At 48.5% G+C, this 17519-nt stretch overlaps 1 protein-coding gene across 3 annotated transcripts in view; it reads left to right on the top strand.

The window, feature by feature from the left end:
* Window positions 1-357: 357 nt before the first annotated feature.
* CRMP1 (collapsin response mediator protein 1) overlaps window positions 358-17519 on the top strand; it is a 44681-nt gene continuing 27519 nt past the window's right edge. Inside the window, exons 1-2 of one of the 3 annotated variants that reach the window (XM_015285727.4) lie at window positions 358-1112; window positions 13874-13962. In XM_015285727.4, the coding sequence (XP_015141213.1) occupies window positions 741-1112; window positions 13874-13962 (461 nt within the window). In that variant the 5' untranslated portion in view covers window positions 358-740. Of the gene's footprint in view, window positions 1113-1197; window positions 1311-2441; window positions 2816-13873; window positions 13963-17519 lie in introns of those variants that run through there. The other 2 variants (XM_040698679.2, NM_204495.2) reach the window with 2 other exon arrangements.

Below are 17519 nucleotides of genomic sequence, written 5' to 3'. Positions count from 1 at the left end.
GGGCCGCCCCCCCCCCCCTCTTCCCCTCCTCCCCGGCACCAGCTGCTGCGGCACGGAGACGGCAGCGGCACCCCCTGCCCCGCCCCGGGAGGAGGGAGGGAGGCGGGGGGAGTGCGAGTGTGCGAAGTGGGAGAAACTCCCCCCGGCTCGCTGGGGGGACTGGGGGGAGTGAGGGCTTTTTTTTTTTCTCTTCTTTTTTTTTCTCCCCCCCTTCCCCCCCGCCGAAGCCACGTAGCAGCAGGTGACTGGAGCCCGCCCGGTCCCGGCCGTGGCTGGGTGTGCATGCGGCGCGCTCCCTCCTCCCCTCCCCTCCCGCCCCCCGGCTCATTCTTTATACCGGGGGAGCGTGTGCACTGCGGTCCTTGCTCTGGGAATTGCTGCTGCGCTTCCGATTCGTCAGGGGCTTTCCAATCACCTGCCTCTGCCACCCTCTCCTCTGCTCTCTTTGTACTTTATTTTCACGTGCTCTTTACTAACACGGCTATTTTTAAATCCCGCTTGGATTTATTTCGTCCTCTCTCTTTTTCATAATCTTCTTTTTTATCCTTTTTCTGCTGGGGGCGGATGGCGTGGGGGAGCCCGCCGCCTGCATCTCCCTAAGGGCAGCATCCCGGCAGCCAACCCCGCGCCGCCGCAGCCGTCCATTCATTTTTATGGTCACCGGCAGCCTATCCCGGTAGCAGAAGGTGCAGAGAAGTGGGAGGCAGAGAGCGAGCGAGGGAGAGACCCGCGCGGCGAGAATGGCCGAGAGAAAGAGGAACTGGAATAAAGAAGACGACCTGCCCGTGTATCTGGCCCGGCCGGGGACCACGGCGCAGACACCGCGGCAGAAATACGGGGGGATGTTCGCCTCGGTGGAGGGGGCCTACGAGAACAAAACCATCGACTTCGACGCCTACAGCGTGGGGAAGAAGGGATCGCGCACCCCGCGGAGCGGCAGCCGGCACGATATGCTGGACGGGGGGGACAACTACAGCGAGACCGCCAGCGACATCAGCGAGGTGTCGGGCTCCGTCATCAGCTCCCCGGGGGAACGGGAGGACAAGACTCCGGGCGTGGAGATCCGCTTCCCGCTGGGGAAGGAGCTGCTGCAGGGCCCCGACAATGGGCAGGTGAGCGGGGACACGGGGGTTGGGGCTGCCTCGGGGGACGGGATATGGAATGTATTTGGGAGGTGGGGGGAGGCGCTGCCCTCCCGTCCTGGCACGGGGATGCAGTGGGAACGGCCCGCCCGGCCCGGGAACTGTCTCACTTATGAGCTTCCTGGGAGTGTTCTGCGGGGGGACGCGGCAGAAATCGTTTTTTCCTTTGTAAGTGATGGCGATGAGTTTTTTCCTTCGTGCCGGTAGAACGCCGGCCGGGCGGGGGCGGGGCTGTAGGGTCGCCTCTGCCCCCCGCACCCCCTCCCCGCCCAGGACGGAGCGGTCCGGCCCCGCCACGCGTGGGATCGCTTCCCCCGGAGCCCCCGATGCCCTCATTGTGCCCCGGGCGAGGGGGCGAGGGGGGCGGCAACCTCTGCCTGGGGCTCCCCAGCTGTGGGCAGGATGGAGAGGGCCCACAACCTGGGTTCGTTTTGTAGACTTAAGGAAAAAGTGAGGCCGGGGCGGGGGAGTTGCGCTTCCATCTCCCCCGATCGTGGCAACTGAGCCGGAGGCAGAGCCAGGACGGCTCCGGGGCTGTCATTGATTTCCCTTTAGGAAGAACCGCGGCCTTCAGCCGTGTCCCCGCACCGCCGCTTGGCACTGCTCACGGCCACCCGCCTGCGGCCGGGCTGGGAGCTCTGCTCCTCGCTCGCATGAATGGGGCTCAGATCTCCCCGGTGCTCGGCAGCCCGGAGGGGACGCGGCCCCGCGCCCACCCCGCTCATTGCGGCGACCTTGGGGTCTGTGCAGAGCTGCACTGCGGTGTTTCCCACCCCACCTTCACCCCCGTGTCGGAGCAGCGGGGAGGGCGCACCCTGAGCATCCCCCATCGCTCGGGACACCCGCGATGCCTCTCCGCCTCGGGGCACACCGCGTGTTGCTCTGCGGGTCCCCAAAGCTCTAAGGCTGTGGGGGCGAGGATAAGCTGGGGGCACGGCGGACCCCATATGGTCGCTGGCGCGCTGAGCAGGGATGATCTGGGGGGGGATGCGTAGGGGAAGCGACCTGACTGGGAGATGCCACGTGCCCGTGTGCGTGTCGCAGCGCTGTGTGCACAGCGTTCTCCCCCCGTCTGTGCGGCGAGGATTAACGTGGGGGCAGCTCCGCGGTGCCTTTCACCCTCCCCGCTCCCCACCCCGCAGTCCCCACGCACGGGAGCCCCGCTGTGCCCGCAGCTCGCGATAGGGCGGCGGCGGGGCCGGGGCCGTGGGCGGCGTTTGCCAGCGCCGGTGTGGGAGGGAGTGGCTGGGTTGATGGGCAGGGAAAGGGGGGCCGACGGGGGCGGGGGGGGTAGGGGTGGGGGACAGGAGGGAAGGAACCGCTTCCTGGGTTGAGCCGAGCGAATCCCGCTCCGACCTGCAGCCGGGAGGGCGCTGCTGCCGCCGGAGAGGCAGCGCCCGCCGACCCCCCCCCCCCCCCCGGGAGCCGCGTCCCTGTTTTATTGCAGCTGGAAAAAAAGGTGCCGGCTCCGCCTGGCGCTCCCCTTCCTCCGGGCGAGGAAACTTTGCCTCCATTACACAGCTCCGCAGGGTCTTCCCCCCGCCCCTCCCCAGCATCCGAATTGCCCTTATTCCCGTTATCCCCACCGTTATTTTTCTTTCGCTCTTCGGGACGCGTTCCGGGCGGGAGCCGACATGTCGTACCAGGGCAAGAAGAGCATCCCCCACATCACGGTAAGCGCAGCCTGGCGGTGTCCCCGCGCCTTTGTTATAGCGGGCGGGGAACGGCGCTCAGCGGCCGCGCAGAGTCCGCGGGGGGCGGTGGGGAGCGGAGCTCGGGGGGTGCCGGCAGCGGGGCCACCCCCTCCTTCCGCAGCTCTGCGCTGGGTTCGTTTTCGTTTCATTCATTTGATTTCATTTCGTTCTTACACCGCATCCGTCTGATTTGATGGCGGGCGATTTCGCTCTGTTATTTTTTATTTTTCCCCGTACCTCGCCCCACAACCCGGGCCCGACGGCGGTGGTTCGGGGCCGGGGGCCGCCGGGCTCGGCAGAACAAAAGAGGGAGGGGACGCTGCAGCACGACGTGCCCCCGGCAGCGGGCAGGGGCGGGGGCCGGGCTGGGCCGGGGGTGCGGAGGGGCGGGGGGGTGTGGGGGGGGGGGGGTAGCGTGGAAAATGAGAGCGCCATGATGCCAGCGCCCACACCTCCGCTCTGGGAATGCATCAGGCGTGTCGGGATCAGGAGTCAAAGGGTTAATCGTCACCATCCTCCTCCTATGTGCATCCAGAGGGACCACAATGGAGGGCTCTTTCCACGCAGAAAGAAAGGATCTGAGTCCTTTATTCAGTATATTGTTCCCTATAGACCTATAAAGGCGAGGCAGAGCTGGCGGGGAGGGGGCTTCTGTGGGCGATCTCTCTCCCGAGTGGGGCCATGCAGAGATGCTGTGGGGTCTATCCCCGGGCTGGGCCCTGCTTTGCTCCCGGGAGTTGGGGTGGGGGTGATGGAGAAGGGGTTGGGGTGCTGGGTGAGAGCTTGTGGAGCTGGGGATCAGGCTGCTGGGTGGGTGTGGTGGCTTCAGAGCCAATGCTGCTGTTCAGGGCCGGGGGGGGGGGGGGGGGGGGGGGGGAATCGCTTCCAGGGGGGCTGTTCGTTTGGGGAGAAGGCAAAATGTATTTTGAAGGCATCACTTGAGCCAGTGTTACATGGCTGCAAGCACCTGAAGTCTTGTAACAGAAAGAAAAACACAAACCGTTTGCTCAGATGTTTGGATGTGAAGGGAACAGCCCTTTTCTGAAAGCAGGGCTGAGTGATAACCAGTGGGTACATGGCTACAGTTCTCTCTTACCAATGGACAGCAGTCAGGACGTGAGCACGGCTGCTGTGTGGGCTCATTGGGGGACAGCTTCTCGTGCTTCAGTCTTGAGAACGTGATGTGACCCATGCTGGCTGCCCACCTGCTGCTTTCCCTGCATTGGGAGCCTCCCATGCCTGCTGGGTGGGTGCTGGGTGCTCTGTGTGGGGCTCAGCCCTGGTGTGCAGCAGGTGCCCACCTGTGGCTGCTTTCCAGTTCAGAGTAGAAGACCCCAGAGGAATTACAAGTGCTTGCCTTGGGATCAACAGTTCATTGGATTCCTTCACTTCCTCAAATTTCTTTCTATGTGAGGGGAGTGCTGGGGAAAAATGAAAGCCCAAAGCCCTTTCCCTTTGAAATGGGATGTGTGGAAGCTTCTACAAATGAATATTCATTAATGCCAGTGTTGAGTTTTATGACCAAATCAAAGGCGTAAATTAACATCAGGGAAATTGGCAGGCATTGGGCTTCAACTGCCTTTTTTATTTCCATCTTTTGCATTCCGAGGCCCTCTCCCCTCCAGCATAAGCAAATCAGCACTCTCAGAGTTACACCTTACATGCACCTCCTGCCCCGGAAGCATCCACCAGCTCTAACTGTGCATATCCCCATTCCACATTGCTCACCCTGCGCTGAGGAAATGCACTGCAGATTCAAACCTTCTGGGCTCTGAGGAAATGTGACAGCACTGTAAAGGTTATGTAACAACAACAGCAACAATGACGTCATACAAAAAAAGTCATTTGTTACTGTGCTTAATTCCTGTGGCAAACTTGTGTGGGGATGGGAGCTGTCCCATAGCATCCCACACCAGGCCAGCCCCGTGCCCACCCTGCAGTCAGGATTTGGCAAGACCACTCTGGGAGTTTGCTGAGGGTCAGGTCTGCAGCACTGGGATCTTCATGGAGGAGGAAGCAGGGGATGATTTCAGCTCTGTTCAGGAGTCTACATCTCACACGGTGCTCCAGTGCACGATGCTGTTCAGTTGTTGGACTGGAGAAACTGTAGCTGCTGTGAAGGGCTCAGTCTTTGAGGCCTCATGCAGATGCTGGGGTGATGTAGAATAGACATGTGCTGAACTAGTGAGTGTGAGTGCTTTGGTGATGCTCTCAGCAGTGTGCTGAGTTCTTGAGGGTCTCACCGCCCTGGCTCAGGAGTGTTGGATGGGGAGGGGACAAGGATCTGTAATGCAGGGGTGACCACGGATGCATCTGCGGGAGTGCTTTTCTCCTTATGCGCAGCACAGTCATCCGGCACAGCCATTGCTGAGGTGTTTTTCTGCATGAGGTGGCAATCTTTTGTGCTTGGGTTGTGCTCTCACACAGAGCAGATTTTCCAGGGTGCATCCCCCCGCCTCTCGCTGTAACGTCACCATTGTTCTCCTCCTGTGCAGGATGCTGCGTGGAATCAATGGGGATGGTGACACTGAAATAGCCATTGCATATCATTTTGGCTTGTGTGTTTTGGTAGTGTTTTAGGCAAGTTCTCAGCCCAGATGAACTCAACGTTCTAAGTAAAAACGCATATGGCTTGTAAGATGTATGTTCCAGTAGCATCTGCAACCATTAAAACAGAATCAGCGTGAGCGCAGTGAGGAGGAGGTGTGAAGACAACTCCACGGAGCAAAGAGAGAAGAGCAGTCAACATAGCCAATGTATGGGAGCACGTGGGAGAAGCAAAGGGTGTCTGAAACCTCTGGGGATGAGGTAGCATTCCTGGAAAGGGGTCCAAGAGTTGGTACTTCCATGGGGGAAGGAGCTGCTGGCCCTGAGCTGATGGACTGTAGGATGTGGGGGGGACAGCTCAAAAGTGAGGTTTTGCAAGGGAAGGATCTCACCGCGCTTAGGAAGGAAAGAGAAGAACTGGTATGAGATGAGAAGCAGCAGCAGATGCAGAAAAGTGAAGAGAAGGTGGAGAAATTCAGAGGAGTGGGCACAGAGAGTAATTTTAGTTGTAGTCTTCTGGATTGATTGACATTGAGAGAGATGAGAAGGAAGTAGGATTCAGTTGAAGACAGCGGAATACTTTGAGTCTTAAGCCCTGGTCTGGATGTGGGTCTGTTCCACGTCTTCCCTTTTTTTCCCTCCCACTTCTGTTTAACAGTGTGGAGCTACAGACGGGTGTGTGACTTGCCAGAAGGGTTTGAAAAGCTGCTGAGTGCTGGGCATTGGGAACATTTCCCACATTGTTATTCTGTCATTGGTGCAAGATTTACACTGATTTGGACAGCACTTTTTTTTGTACTGCTTTAAATCATGGATATAGGATTTCTGGATCCCCTCTTACTCTGCAATATTATATATGTATTTTTTTTCTATCAGCGTCTTTTTAATAGGCTTGGCTGCTCTCAGTTTGCTTGTCTGCTGTGAACATTTGTGAATTCTCATTGCCTGTTGTTCTGGGCTTGAATTTGGCAGCTCCAGAGATGCTTTTGCTGATTGGTAAAAACCAATCAGAAACCACCATTTCTATGATTCTGTGATAGGTCCTTTTCTTTCCTTTTTTTCTCCAGGAGAGTAAATCCTTGTTTCAGTCACTTCCATCTGCTGCCTTCAATTACATTCACAGTAGATCTTTTGGTGACCTATCTTTCCATCTCCTTTTGTGGAGGTTAAAACCTTTGGCAGAGGAATAGGAAACGTGGGTTGGGATGGTGGTTCCTAGAAGTGCCACTGCTAGTTTGTCAGCCAGCGTCCTCTGTGCCCTTCAGGGCTGTTGGTGTTGGAGCTGCCCTGGGGATCTGAGCTGTGTTCTGCTGGCAGCCATTCGGTGTTGGAAGAAGAGCAGTTGCTGTCTGGGAAGACGAGTAATGTGGGAAGTGGTTGTTGAGGAAGTCTGAGCCGCTGTCACAGTTGCTGAGAGCCACCGCTGGCGGTGAGCCACTTCCCTGACACACGAGGGTCCTGTTCTCTGCTTCTTCCATAAGAAGTTTATTGGTGCAGTAGAAGGGAGAAGCCTCATTTGCCATACAATCAGCACAAAGGAGTTCAGCAGCAAAATAATTTGTAGTTTTCTAATCTTTATGCATGTAGAGATGGCAGCCTTGTACCTTGGGACAGAGTTACTTTGGAATTACTTTTCCTTGTCTTTTACTGTGCTTATAATCAGATGAATTTTCAACTTGTAGTACATGTCCAGTTCTTGCTTATGTTCCTGCTGAGTTATAAATGTCCCCACTGTTTGCAGTAAAATCTACGCTCTATGATCTCCTGAGCATAGTAGTGAGGGCACAAAGCGAAGATGATGATCCTAGTCCACCTTGCACATGACTCAGAAGAAGCTGTGGAAGGGCCGTTGGTGGAGCAGCAGGCATTGTGACCTGCTGTGACTTGCGCATCTGCATCCAAACAATATGCATGTGCACCCACTGCACTGAGCTGGTCAAGATATTCTCCTGTTCTCTCTTGCATCCACTTCCTCTGCCAGAGAAGGGGTTACTTATGGTCTCAGCCAGCTGTCAGCCACTTGTAGTGCCTCTAACTGGTGCCAAGGCTGATGTGCCCTGGTAACCAGGTGGAGGTTTCTGACTAAAACACAGGTAAAGCTGCTCTTCAGTTCAGTGGCACACGGCAGGAAACTGTGCTGAATTGTTGTTATTTATTCCCAAGTTCAGCCTTGCCCGTGACTGGCTTGCTGGGATTTTGAGACATAACCAGCGTGTAACCTGAGAGCTGGGTTTTACGACACACGGTGCGATAAGTTTAACCCTGCAGCCCATATTTAGGTGAAACTCCTGCTGATGCCAGTGAAGATTGCCATCAATGGGATGTTTGTTGTGCTTCTGCTCCAAAAGCAAAGCAAAGATGACATTTACAGTGAAGAAATCCCTGTGGAGTTTGTAGCTGTAGGAGTAGCCCTTTTAGACTGCGTGATTAAGGATGAGAATTGCTAGATGAATAAAAAGCAAGGTCTCCAAAGGGGAAACAAAGGAACATCAGATCTTTTAAATGAATAAAGATGAATGAATATGTTGGCTACAGACCAAGATACAACTTTGCTACAATCACCATAATCCTTTCTAAATGAATTGCCGTATGCTGGAGTACATTTGTTAAGAAAAGTGCCTTAAAAGCAGGATTCTCCTTTAGTAATGTAGCAGACGTGATACCTTAAGGATATGATAACTTACAAGTGATTCCCCAAGTCAATTCAGGGATCACACTAGCTAAAAATTACTGCCTATGGAGTGTAACCTAGGCATAAAATTCAAAAGAAAGGGTGGGATAGTGCTGATTAAAAGCACATCTTCTATAAGCAGAGAGCACTCATGAAATCCCATTTATAGCTCTTTGATCCTTATGAAAGGATTTTAAGCAAGCATTCCTCGTGGGAAGGATGTCTTTCTTCCTTTGGCATTAAGTTAAAAAATGTTCCTTATTTGTAAGTACTTTGCTAAACTCAAAGTAACTGAACAGTATTGTATTGCAATTGGTTCCCAGTTTGACTGGCTCTGAACACAAGCAGGCAACCAAACATATCTAGAAAAGAAATATAATATAAATCTCTCATTTACTGTGGGAAATAAGAAATGCACAGAAGCGCGGAAGAGCTCTCCCTCCATGGTCTGCCAGTGAGAGTTTTGCTTTTGAGGCACTGCTCCCTTACAAATATTCATAGCCAAGGAGAACACAAATACCATTCTGTGGCTTTTGAACTTTAAAATAGGGATGCTGTGTCTTTTTTTTAACAGTGGTCCTTTTAAAGACTTAGTAATAATGGATTCTACCTTTCAAATGCTGAAAAGTAAAGATGAATGCCATGGCTGTATGAGATAACAGCCTAATGCCTTCTTATGTCTGTTATGTTTAACCTGATGTCTTTTAAGCCACATACTTACAGACAGAGAACTGGAAATACAGGTGAATTCGGAATTTGAACTGTTCTTTAACTGCTGTTTAGCATAAAATCCTTTGTCATCTTCAGGGCCCTTCACTATTCTGGATTTTAGAGAATACACCCATTGTTGCTGTGGAGATCTGAGGACAATGGTATATTCTAGTAAGTCCTTAGGGTTATGCAAAGGATGAAATCACTACAGAGTGTTTTCTCCTTCAGGCCTGGAAATACTGGGGCTAAAAGTGTTGCAAAACCTCTGCAGTTGGCAATGGCTGCAGTGCAGCAATTGTAAAGCTCCAAATCCAAGCACGAAACAGTACTCAGACCTATTTTCTGGGTACATCACGTGAATTTCATTGTAGTTAAATTGTAAAGCAAACTGTAAATGATTAAAAGGACATTATTTGCTTGATTTAGAGTTGGATGTGTAATAGATAGACATTCCATTCATGAAAGAAAAACTAGAATAGAATAAATAAGGATTGCAGTCTGGACAGGTGCTGGTATTTGATTAAAATGCTACTCCTGAACTCTTTTTGACTCTTTTTGTGTAGTTAGAATAGATAATATCAGATTCTTTCTTGCTTTTTCTTTCCCCAACCTCCATCTTGTACTGTAGGTGTGGTTTTCTCTGAGAGGTGCCTGCAAGCGCAGCACAATGGATATTGGTACTGCAGAGAGGTGTGTTTTCTACAGCTTGTGCTGCATTGTGCTATGGCATGCTGCACCAGTTTCAAATAGTATTTATTTTTATATCAGTTCATGCCAGTTTTATTCCTTCTGTTGCTGTGATTTTCAAATGTTATAGATGACCGAGGACGTAAAAAATGTATTAGAATTTTGTTGTATGTAATGATTTTAAATACGTGTAGCTCTGAGCGCAGTAGTTAAATGAAAAAGGGGATAATTTTAAATTTCTTTGCAGTTGTTCTTCCTCTAATGTTTAGATCTAACATTTGGGTCATTTTGATCTGAAGACGGAGGTAAATGATCCACTAACCTGAGGGATTTGACTTCCCTTGCAGTTGTGCAGGGTAGTGATGCAGAATTCAGGCCCCCCGGTACCTTCAGGCACGTTGTGCGGGTCACTGCATGTTGGTTCACAACCCCGCTCGGCTCTGCTGGCCCTTTATCATGGGGAGCACTTGAAAAGAAGAACATGCTTCAGAAAGAGCTGAGCCAAGCTGATTTTAAAAAACCCAAACATCAAACCAGGCGATTTGTACAAACTGTCACCAGCCTACAGATGTTTCGTGTTGCTCATGCTGTAATGCAGACAATAGCTGTAACAGAGCAAAAGCCTGCTGTCTGGGCTCCTCCTCCCGCAGCAAGCGATGCCGAGGCTGTGGCATCTCCTTCTGCTGCCATGAAAACTGCTGTCATGTCACAGACTAAGCTCAGTGGCTTTGCTGCCAGATGAAGCAGGAGAAGCCGGCCTGCGATCAGTGGAATGTCAGCAGGAAAGCAGTGCATGGGGTTTGAAGGTGGAGTGCTGTGAGCGATAGGAGCCGAGCTGCAAGGAGCTGGAGCGTTTGCAAAATGGAGCTGTGAGGATGCACAAGGCCCTGCTGCTGTCTCACCCAGCCACAAACCCAGAAGCAAACAGCAAATAGGTGGAGGAGAAACACTTCTGCTCGATGCCTCCGTAAATGCTGAGCAATTGTACGCGCTCACAGCAGTGCTTCCCTCCCCTCCCATGTCAATGAGAGCAGGGTTTTTTGTCTTGAAGCCTGGCACCCAGTGAATCGCTCCATTTCAATGTTCATTGTAATTCCCCCTCTCACTGCGCAGCGTTCCCGCTGTCAGGCCCATAAAGGCCTGTACTGTGGTCGCTGGGCTGAGCAATGAGCACGCTGCTGTTTGCATTGTGAGAGCACCCGGAGGTCAGCCCGTGGCTGGGGGCACATCTGGGAGTTGGGCAAAGAAAACGCCCTGCCTGAGGGGATTTACGGCTGGGAGCGGGAAACGTGGCCCAGCGTTGGGTGGTGGAGGCCGTGTTCAGGGCACTCTTCCCACCCACACCCCCCGCTTTTCCCCATAGTGCAGCTGTCCTCTGGTCTGCAGCGCTGTCAGGGAGAAGATGACTTTGGTCACAAGTTTTTCTGGGTGTTTGGCACTGCGCAAAGAAAAAATTGCAGGATCTGACTTGAGATGCTGGTACCTGTCAGCACCCTCTTATCAAAGTGCCCTTCATATAATCATTAAGGTTGGAAAGACCACTAACATCATCTAGTCCAGCCATCAACCCATCACTATCATTTGCTTGTCCTTCTGGCTCATAGCAATCTCTAGCTCATCCTGCGGACGCACTTACAACTTGAGTAGTTGGGAGAGGTTCCAACAAATCCCTTTTCATCAGAACGTGCTGATTCACTCGGATCAAAATGTATGTCGGGAATGTTTCCGCATCTGTTGGTCATGATGAGAGCTGGGCAAGGCTCCACAGACATCTGCATGGTAGCCCACTTTCCCAGTAGCTTGGGAGACCTGGGGAGCAATGGGAAGCATCACAATCTGTGGGTTTTTGGCAGCCTCATCTCCCATGGCTTCCTGTTCCTGGCTGGGGACATTAGCCGCCATACAGCTCAGGTACAAGATCTGCTTCCTTTTGCAACAGTTTTGGAGGGTTTGTTTTTTCTTTTGGACAGAATGATGTCAGGAATTTTAACATTGAGAGGCTCTGTGAAGTGTGGTTCTCTTTCTTCGGCAATTTCTTAGACCCTCTGAAATACTGAAGAAGGAGTGATTTAGATCTAAACATTCAATAATCCTTTATAAACTATAAATGAGTCTTCATTTAATGGATGACTCACATAATTGAGTGCTTTCTTGAGACTGGGTTTGTATCCTTTTTATTTCAAATTCTTCTAATGCTTCCTTTTGCCTCATACATTTAGACATAAAATGTATAAAATCCTTGTGTTTACAGTTCTACTAGAGTTGTACTTTGTTTTACTTGAGTCTATCTTATTTTCCTGACCTGTTCCATTTATTTCTATGTATAATGCATCTTTTTCTGTTTTGAAAGGAAAAAGTATAGAACATCTCTATGAGCATGTGGATTTTTGACTCGTTAGCAGTGGCACATGCAGTGTTCCAGTAGCATTCCCTGTCCATGTCAATGAGCTCTTGCCTCTTTGTGGTAAGATGGTGTTAATGTGTAGGAAGGCAATTCTTTGTGGGTCAGTGGACAGTGTATAAATCATCATGGTGAGGAGATACAACTGCCAGCACATGGCAAAATAATTTATGGCTTTTCAGGCTGCTGATTTGCAAGCACTGTAATTATGAGTGACAGCAGAGAGACTGGGAAGAGAACATGGAGCCCAGTCTGGCAAGTTCTAGAGTGAGGGCTTGCATTTATCTCCATCCTTCAAGGCAAGGATACCAACACCCAAGGCAGGTCCCAGGGATGTACTGCAGTGCAGTTCTGGGCCTTGACTCCCCCCCCACCTGAGAAGAGCCTCAGACTCTCTGTGTGCATCCCCTGTGGTCATGCACTGTATTTAAAATGTCTTTATAAATGATGGGTAGTTCTCCCTTCTTGCTTCTCTAGATTCAGATAGAGGGCTATGTAGGTTTCAGACCTGCAAAAAATTTGAATACAAGCTCAGTGTTCAACATTAGGCCTATATTAGAGAAGTTACACTGAAGAAAGGTTCTTGTAACACCCCTAGTTCTGGCTGAGCATTTTTCATCTGTAAATTTTTAGGAGCTCTCAGTTGTTGTCTTGGTTTTATAGATGAGAAAGCGTATCGAATTGTTCACTTGTTTTCTAATCTGGGAACTCGAGACGTGCATGGTTTATGTGTGTGAGTCATCCTGTAATTAAACCAAGAACTGAGTCAGGAGTGAGGAGTATAAAGCATGCACAAAATATAGATTCTGAGTTATTGTTTGGTGAGCCAAGGAAATAATTTATAATAAATGGCTTGTTTAAATATATGAATGGGGTGAGAAGGTTCTCACTGCTTCAGAGTTTTTCAGCATTCACAGTCACTTCGCAAAAGTCTTTCAAAAGCGTTATGCACTGAAGTTGCAGGCTTCTCCTGTCTCCGGGGTAGGGTGCTGCTGTTTCCAGCATGACTCCTTCAGAAAGGGAATTAAAACTCTGCTTCTTCTGAATATACTGTGGTAAAATTTGCTTTCTCTAAAATGTACTGAACGGAGTGTAGCCATATGAATAGAGGAAAGCAGATTATTGTTGTAGATGGTGTCACAGCAGATCTGATACACGAGCAATCCTTCACTTGAATATTCTGGCTTTGTGGCACTTTGGAATATACAAAGAGACAGTAGTTCTCTCTGCTGTTCTTGATGTAATATATGATACTTCAGGTAAATTTAACTTTGATAACTGCATTCCTTCCTCCCTCAAGGAATGATAAACACTGTGAGGAGCCCCAACATGGACTGCCCCCAGTTGCCTGACTTATAAGCATACTTTGTGTGCACATGCAGGAGTCAGGTACCAGACGGCAATTCTGTCTTCATGCCCTCAGTCTCTGTGCAGAAACAGCCAACTGGAAGCACAGTACAAGTATGAGGTGTGGATGCATCTTGGTAGCCTTGGTGGAACAGCAAAGTTGGCCCTTCTGAGCTGACTTTGCTTAAAGCAGCTTCCTGCAGGCAGGAATTTTTGTATTATGGAACTCAGCAGACTCTTCTGATCTTGTCCCTCCCCGTTCCAAGCTATTACTCTTCCAGGGGTGCTGAGAGTCCCAGGTGAGCTAATCTTGGACATTACAGTGTTGGGCAGTTTAGTCTGCAGGGTTCTCTTTCCTTTTTGGCCTATATATCTGGTGAGGTGGTGGTAAAAAGAGGATGTAGCAGGATTTCAAGTATTTCCATGTTTTCTACTTTAAGGATGGGACCACTGTGATGCCTGATGTCCCGAAAACCAGTAATGAGCACTCAGTGAAACAGTTTTCCACTGTCTAATGTACTCACCCAAATCTGTGGCATAGATCTGTATGTAGGGTGAGTGCTATGATGTTGATGACTTTGCATATTACGATAAGCCTATTTGATATAATCAGTATGTTGTTATGTTTATTTATTTGAACAAAACCACATTTCTTCCTTTTCTTCCCTCCCAGAGTGACCGACTACTCATTAAAGGTGGAAGAATTATCAATGATGACCACTCCTTCTATGCGGACCTATACCTGGAAGATGGACTTATAAAGTTGGTTTTTTAAATATTGAACTTTTTTTGCATGCCTGTTAGTATAGACTAATGTGATTTCTTGATGGCACTGACCTCATTCCTTGCAGCTAACATCTTGGTTACCTCCTGATGTGGAGTCATTGTAGACGAGTGCTAAATAATGAAATTCTACCATTTAATCTTTTGGTAGAAAATTCTTTGGCTGTAAAGGGAAAATGTTTGCTCCTTTGTTCCTTGAACAGTTCATTTCTATCTTTGTCCAAAATAGCCAAACCAAGGCAGGCAGGTAGATAGAATCTCTCAAAGCAAGAAGTATGTATATACGATGAATATTTTTTGAGTCTGTGTATAGCAGGAGGCTTATTGCAGCTTCACCCTCACCCCATCTGTCATGCATCATGACATCAAATGCAGCCATGCTGTACAGGATCGTGTAACACAGAAATATGTCCATGACCTGTTACACAAGTTTGGGGGGGGGGGGGGGGGGGGGGGGGGAGTTGGATCTGATGATCTTTAAGATCTTTTCCAACCTGAGCAATTCTATGATTCTGTGATGCTATTGTGTGTTCTGTTTGTACAATGGTGTTATACATTGCTCATATATCCCTTTTCTTGCTTAGAAAAGGTATCTGGTCTTCAGTTTTCATGCAGTTAGAAAATCCTACTGATTTATTGACTATATAACACAGAAACTGGGAAAGTATTCCTTAGGTGAATAAGAAATACATATTACTGAAAGTCCAGTAAGGAATAACAGAGATGTCATGTAACTCTACTGGTCATTCTTAGACCATGGAGATGAGAGTTTGTAGTTTTGATGAATTATGTGTGTGTGTAAGCACTATAATGTACATAAGGATCAAATATTTTTCTCAACTGCTAAACATTTTCTTTCATGACCTAACAAGTTTGGTCTCCAGAGGCCACAATTTAATGCACAGAAACATAATTATGGTTATATGGTAAATAATTAATTGCCTACTTGTTTTCAGAGTTCCTTTTCTTAAGAAGATATCATCAAATTAAAAGTCTGCTTCTTTATATATCTGTGCCTATGTACATTATTCATGACTTAGGTTATTGCAACTGAAAAAAATCTAAACTTATTTTTAATATCTTAAATTTTAAAATGCCTTCATCTTTGCCAAAGGAGAGGATCTTGCTATTGAACAACCTGAATTGTGACTGTGTTCTCAGCTGAGATGACTTGAGATTTTTCTGTGCTCTTAAAAACTCAGTAGTTAATTTGCAAGTGCAGCCTGGTGTGAGTTGGGCTTGTGTCCTGTCTGTGTTCTGATGGTAAATTCTACAGTTCAGAAAGTGCTCTGTTTTCTGGGATTGACCTTTATTTTCTCCAGCTGAAACTGCTCAATGTGTCTAAGTATTTAACATAGTTGTTAGGTGTTGCTCAAGATCCTTTGGAGTTGAATCTTGAACCTCAGTCAGCCATGTTTTAATTGGTACCCTAACTCTTCAGCTGTAGATCCAGCTGATAATACAGAATTCTTTCCACAAAATGGAATGGACACTAAAACGCTCTCCTAGAATAGGCAGTAGTGTGATGGCTTTGCCAGGATATAAAGATCAGGGATCATTTTCCTATTCTGCAGTGGAAACTGATTAGAAAATAGAGGTTGAGTTTCTCTTGCAGAATAATGAAATGGAGTCCACTAAGACCTACGTATCTGCAGATTGTTCTGTGGAGAGGAATGCACATATAATGAATACATTGAATACATTTGAAGATTATCTATCGTTTGGAAGATGGTAAAGACTTTTTCCTACCTATCTGGGCTCAAACTGGCTCACTATGTACAAGGGAGCCTGGGCTTTTTTTGCAGCTGAAATTCAAGCTGTGCATGATGAAATGGGAGCTGAGAGGCTGCTCTTCGGTATCTAAATAGTAATTAAGATATTTAGTAATTTAAATTGCTATCAGTACATAAATAATATATTTTGCCTACATCTTTCCTGTCTTTGTTATCCACGTGAAGAAACAAACCCTGCTGTTGGTGCCAAGCAGTAGGTCACGCTGTCTGCTGCTTGCTGTCCTCTGCTCCAGCCCTGCCAAAGGAAGGTGTAGGTTCACTCCTGGTGTAGGGAACCAACAGGTGTGCAGGATGGGTCACTGGGGACTGGAGCTGGGCCAGCAAGAAGCCAAGGTAGAGGGAGCCTGAGATGTCTGAAAGAGATCTGGTCTCGTTAGTGGCTGATATAACTTAATTGAGTTCTGGAGGAGTTTTCCAGCTTTCTCAAGTTAAGCTTACAAAGAGTCAAAGCCGGATGTGCTTCCACTGTTGTTCCTCTAATCAGCCTGCATATGACAGAATGTGCTAGCTTGCTCAATTGAGAACTGTAAAGTGCATCAGCTTTCCATGAGTCTAATTTTTCTAGTTTGCTGAGTTGCTGGTGCATCAGAAAAGCAGCTCAATCATTTATATTGTGCCTAGGATAGCTACCTGTGCCATTGTATTTTTTTCTCCCACAGGTAACTGAACCCCATTCTTATTAACATACATTTAGTATTAACAAGTGAGAAATTCAGGAATCTTGTCATGTTTTCTCTTTGTCTTTGAACCAGTCAGAGTAAAAATAAGCTTGAATGCCTTCTCTCAGCCTTAATCTTTATGCCAGGCAAGAGATGGGACAGGATCCCAGCAGGTAGTAGCATAGTGTCATCCACAAAGACCATTTGGTCCTGTATCACTTCAGCATGGATGACTCCAGTGACTGCCAAATAAGCTGTTGCTCAGTAGTGAGCAATGAGTCATCAGAAAACTTCAGTACACACTTAGCACTCTTTTACTTCATTTGGATGTGTGTTTTCTTGAATAGGGAACTGGTAGATACTGACTGTGGAAGAACATGAAAGTGAATTGCTTTCACAATTTTTTCATAGGTTTTCTTTCGCAATATTATGTGGTGTGGTAGCCCTTGGAGTGCAATTCCACTTTAAACATATTTAAAATAAATAGATGGTAGTAATTTATTTTTTTTTATTTCCAAGCCATGCTGTACAAGCTTGAGGATTGTTCAGTTAAAATGTTGGGAATGGATTCAACTAACAAAAATCAGTGCAGCACATTATTATCCATGGGGCTTCCTAACTTTCTCTATGCTCTCAATCTGCTTGTGGGCTGGAGTGCCGTATGGTATGCCTTTGCAATTCAAATTTTAGCAGCAGAGAATCTTCTTGAACCGTGTTTGTGCTGTTTGATGTGCTGGGTTGCTTTTGCATATCAGTTCCATGTTTGTCATGGCACCATTAGCATTCCCCACCACTGTAAACAGGTTATGACATGCTCCCATTGCTATATGTGTTAATGAGTATTAGACATCAGATATGGAGCTGCGTGTCTTGAAGCTGTGTTATTATCAAGTCTCACGAGACAAGCACTTTTGGATTTGTTCAGCAGTGAGGTGAGGCTGCAGCTCGGGCTGCTCAGGGGTGTTTGCTCACGAAATGGCTGTACTCCCCTCCAGCAAAACCCCGCAGTGCTGGGGGAGCCAAGCTGCTGGAGGTGGCATTTTTGCATAGGGTATGAAGCAAATTCTTGACCTCTTGGGGCTAT

The sequence above is a fragment of the Gallus gallus genome, chromosome 4 (assembly GCF_016699485.2).
Source record: "Gallus gallus isolate bGalGal1 chromosome 4, bGalGal1.mat.broiler.GRCg7b, whole genome shotgun sequence".
NCBI classification, from domain to species: Eukaryota; Metazoa; Chordata; class Aves; order Galliformes; family Phasianidae; genus Gallus; species Gallus gallus.
The sequence above is the reverse complement of the archived record's forward strand: the minus strand, read 5'-3'. Positions and strand labels throughout refer to the sequence as shown.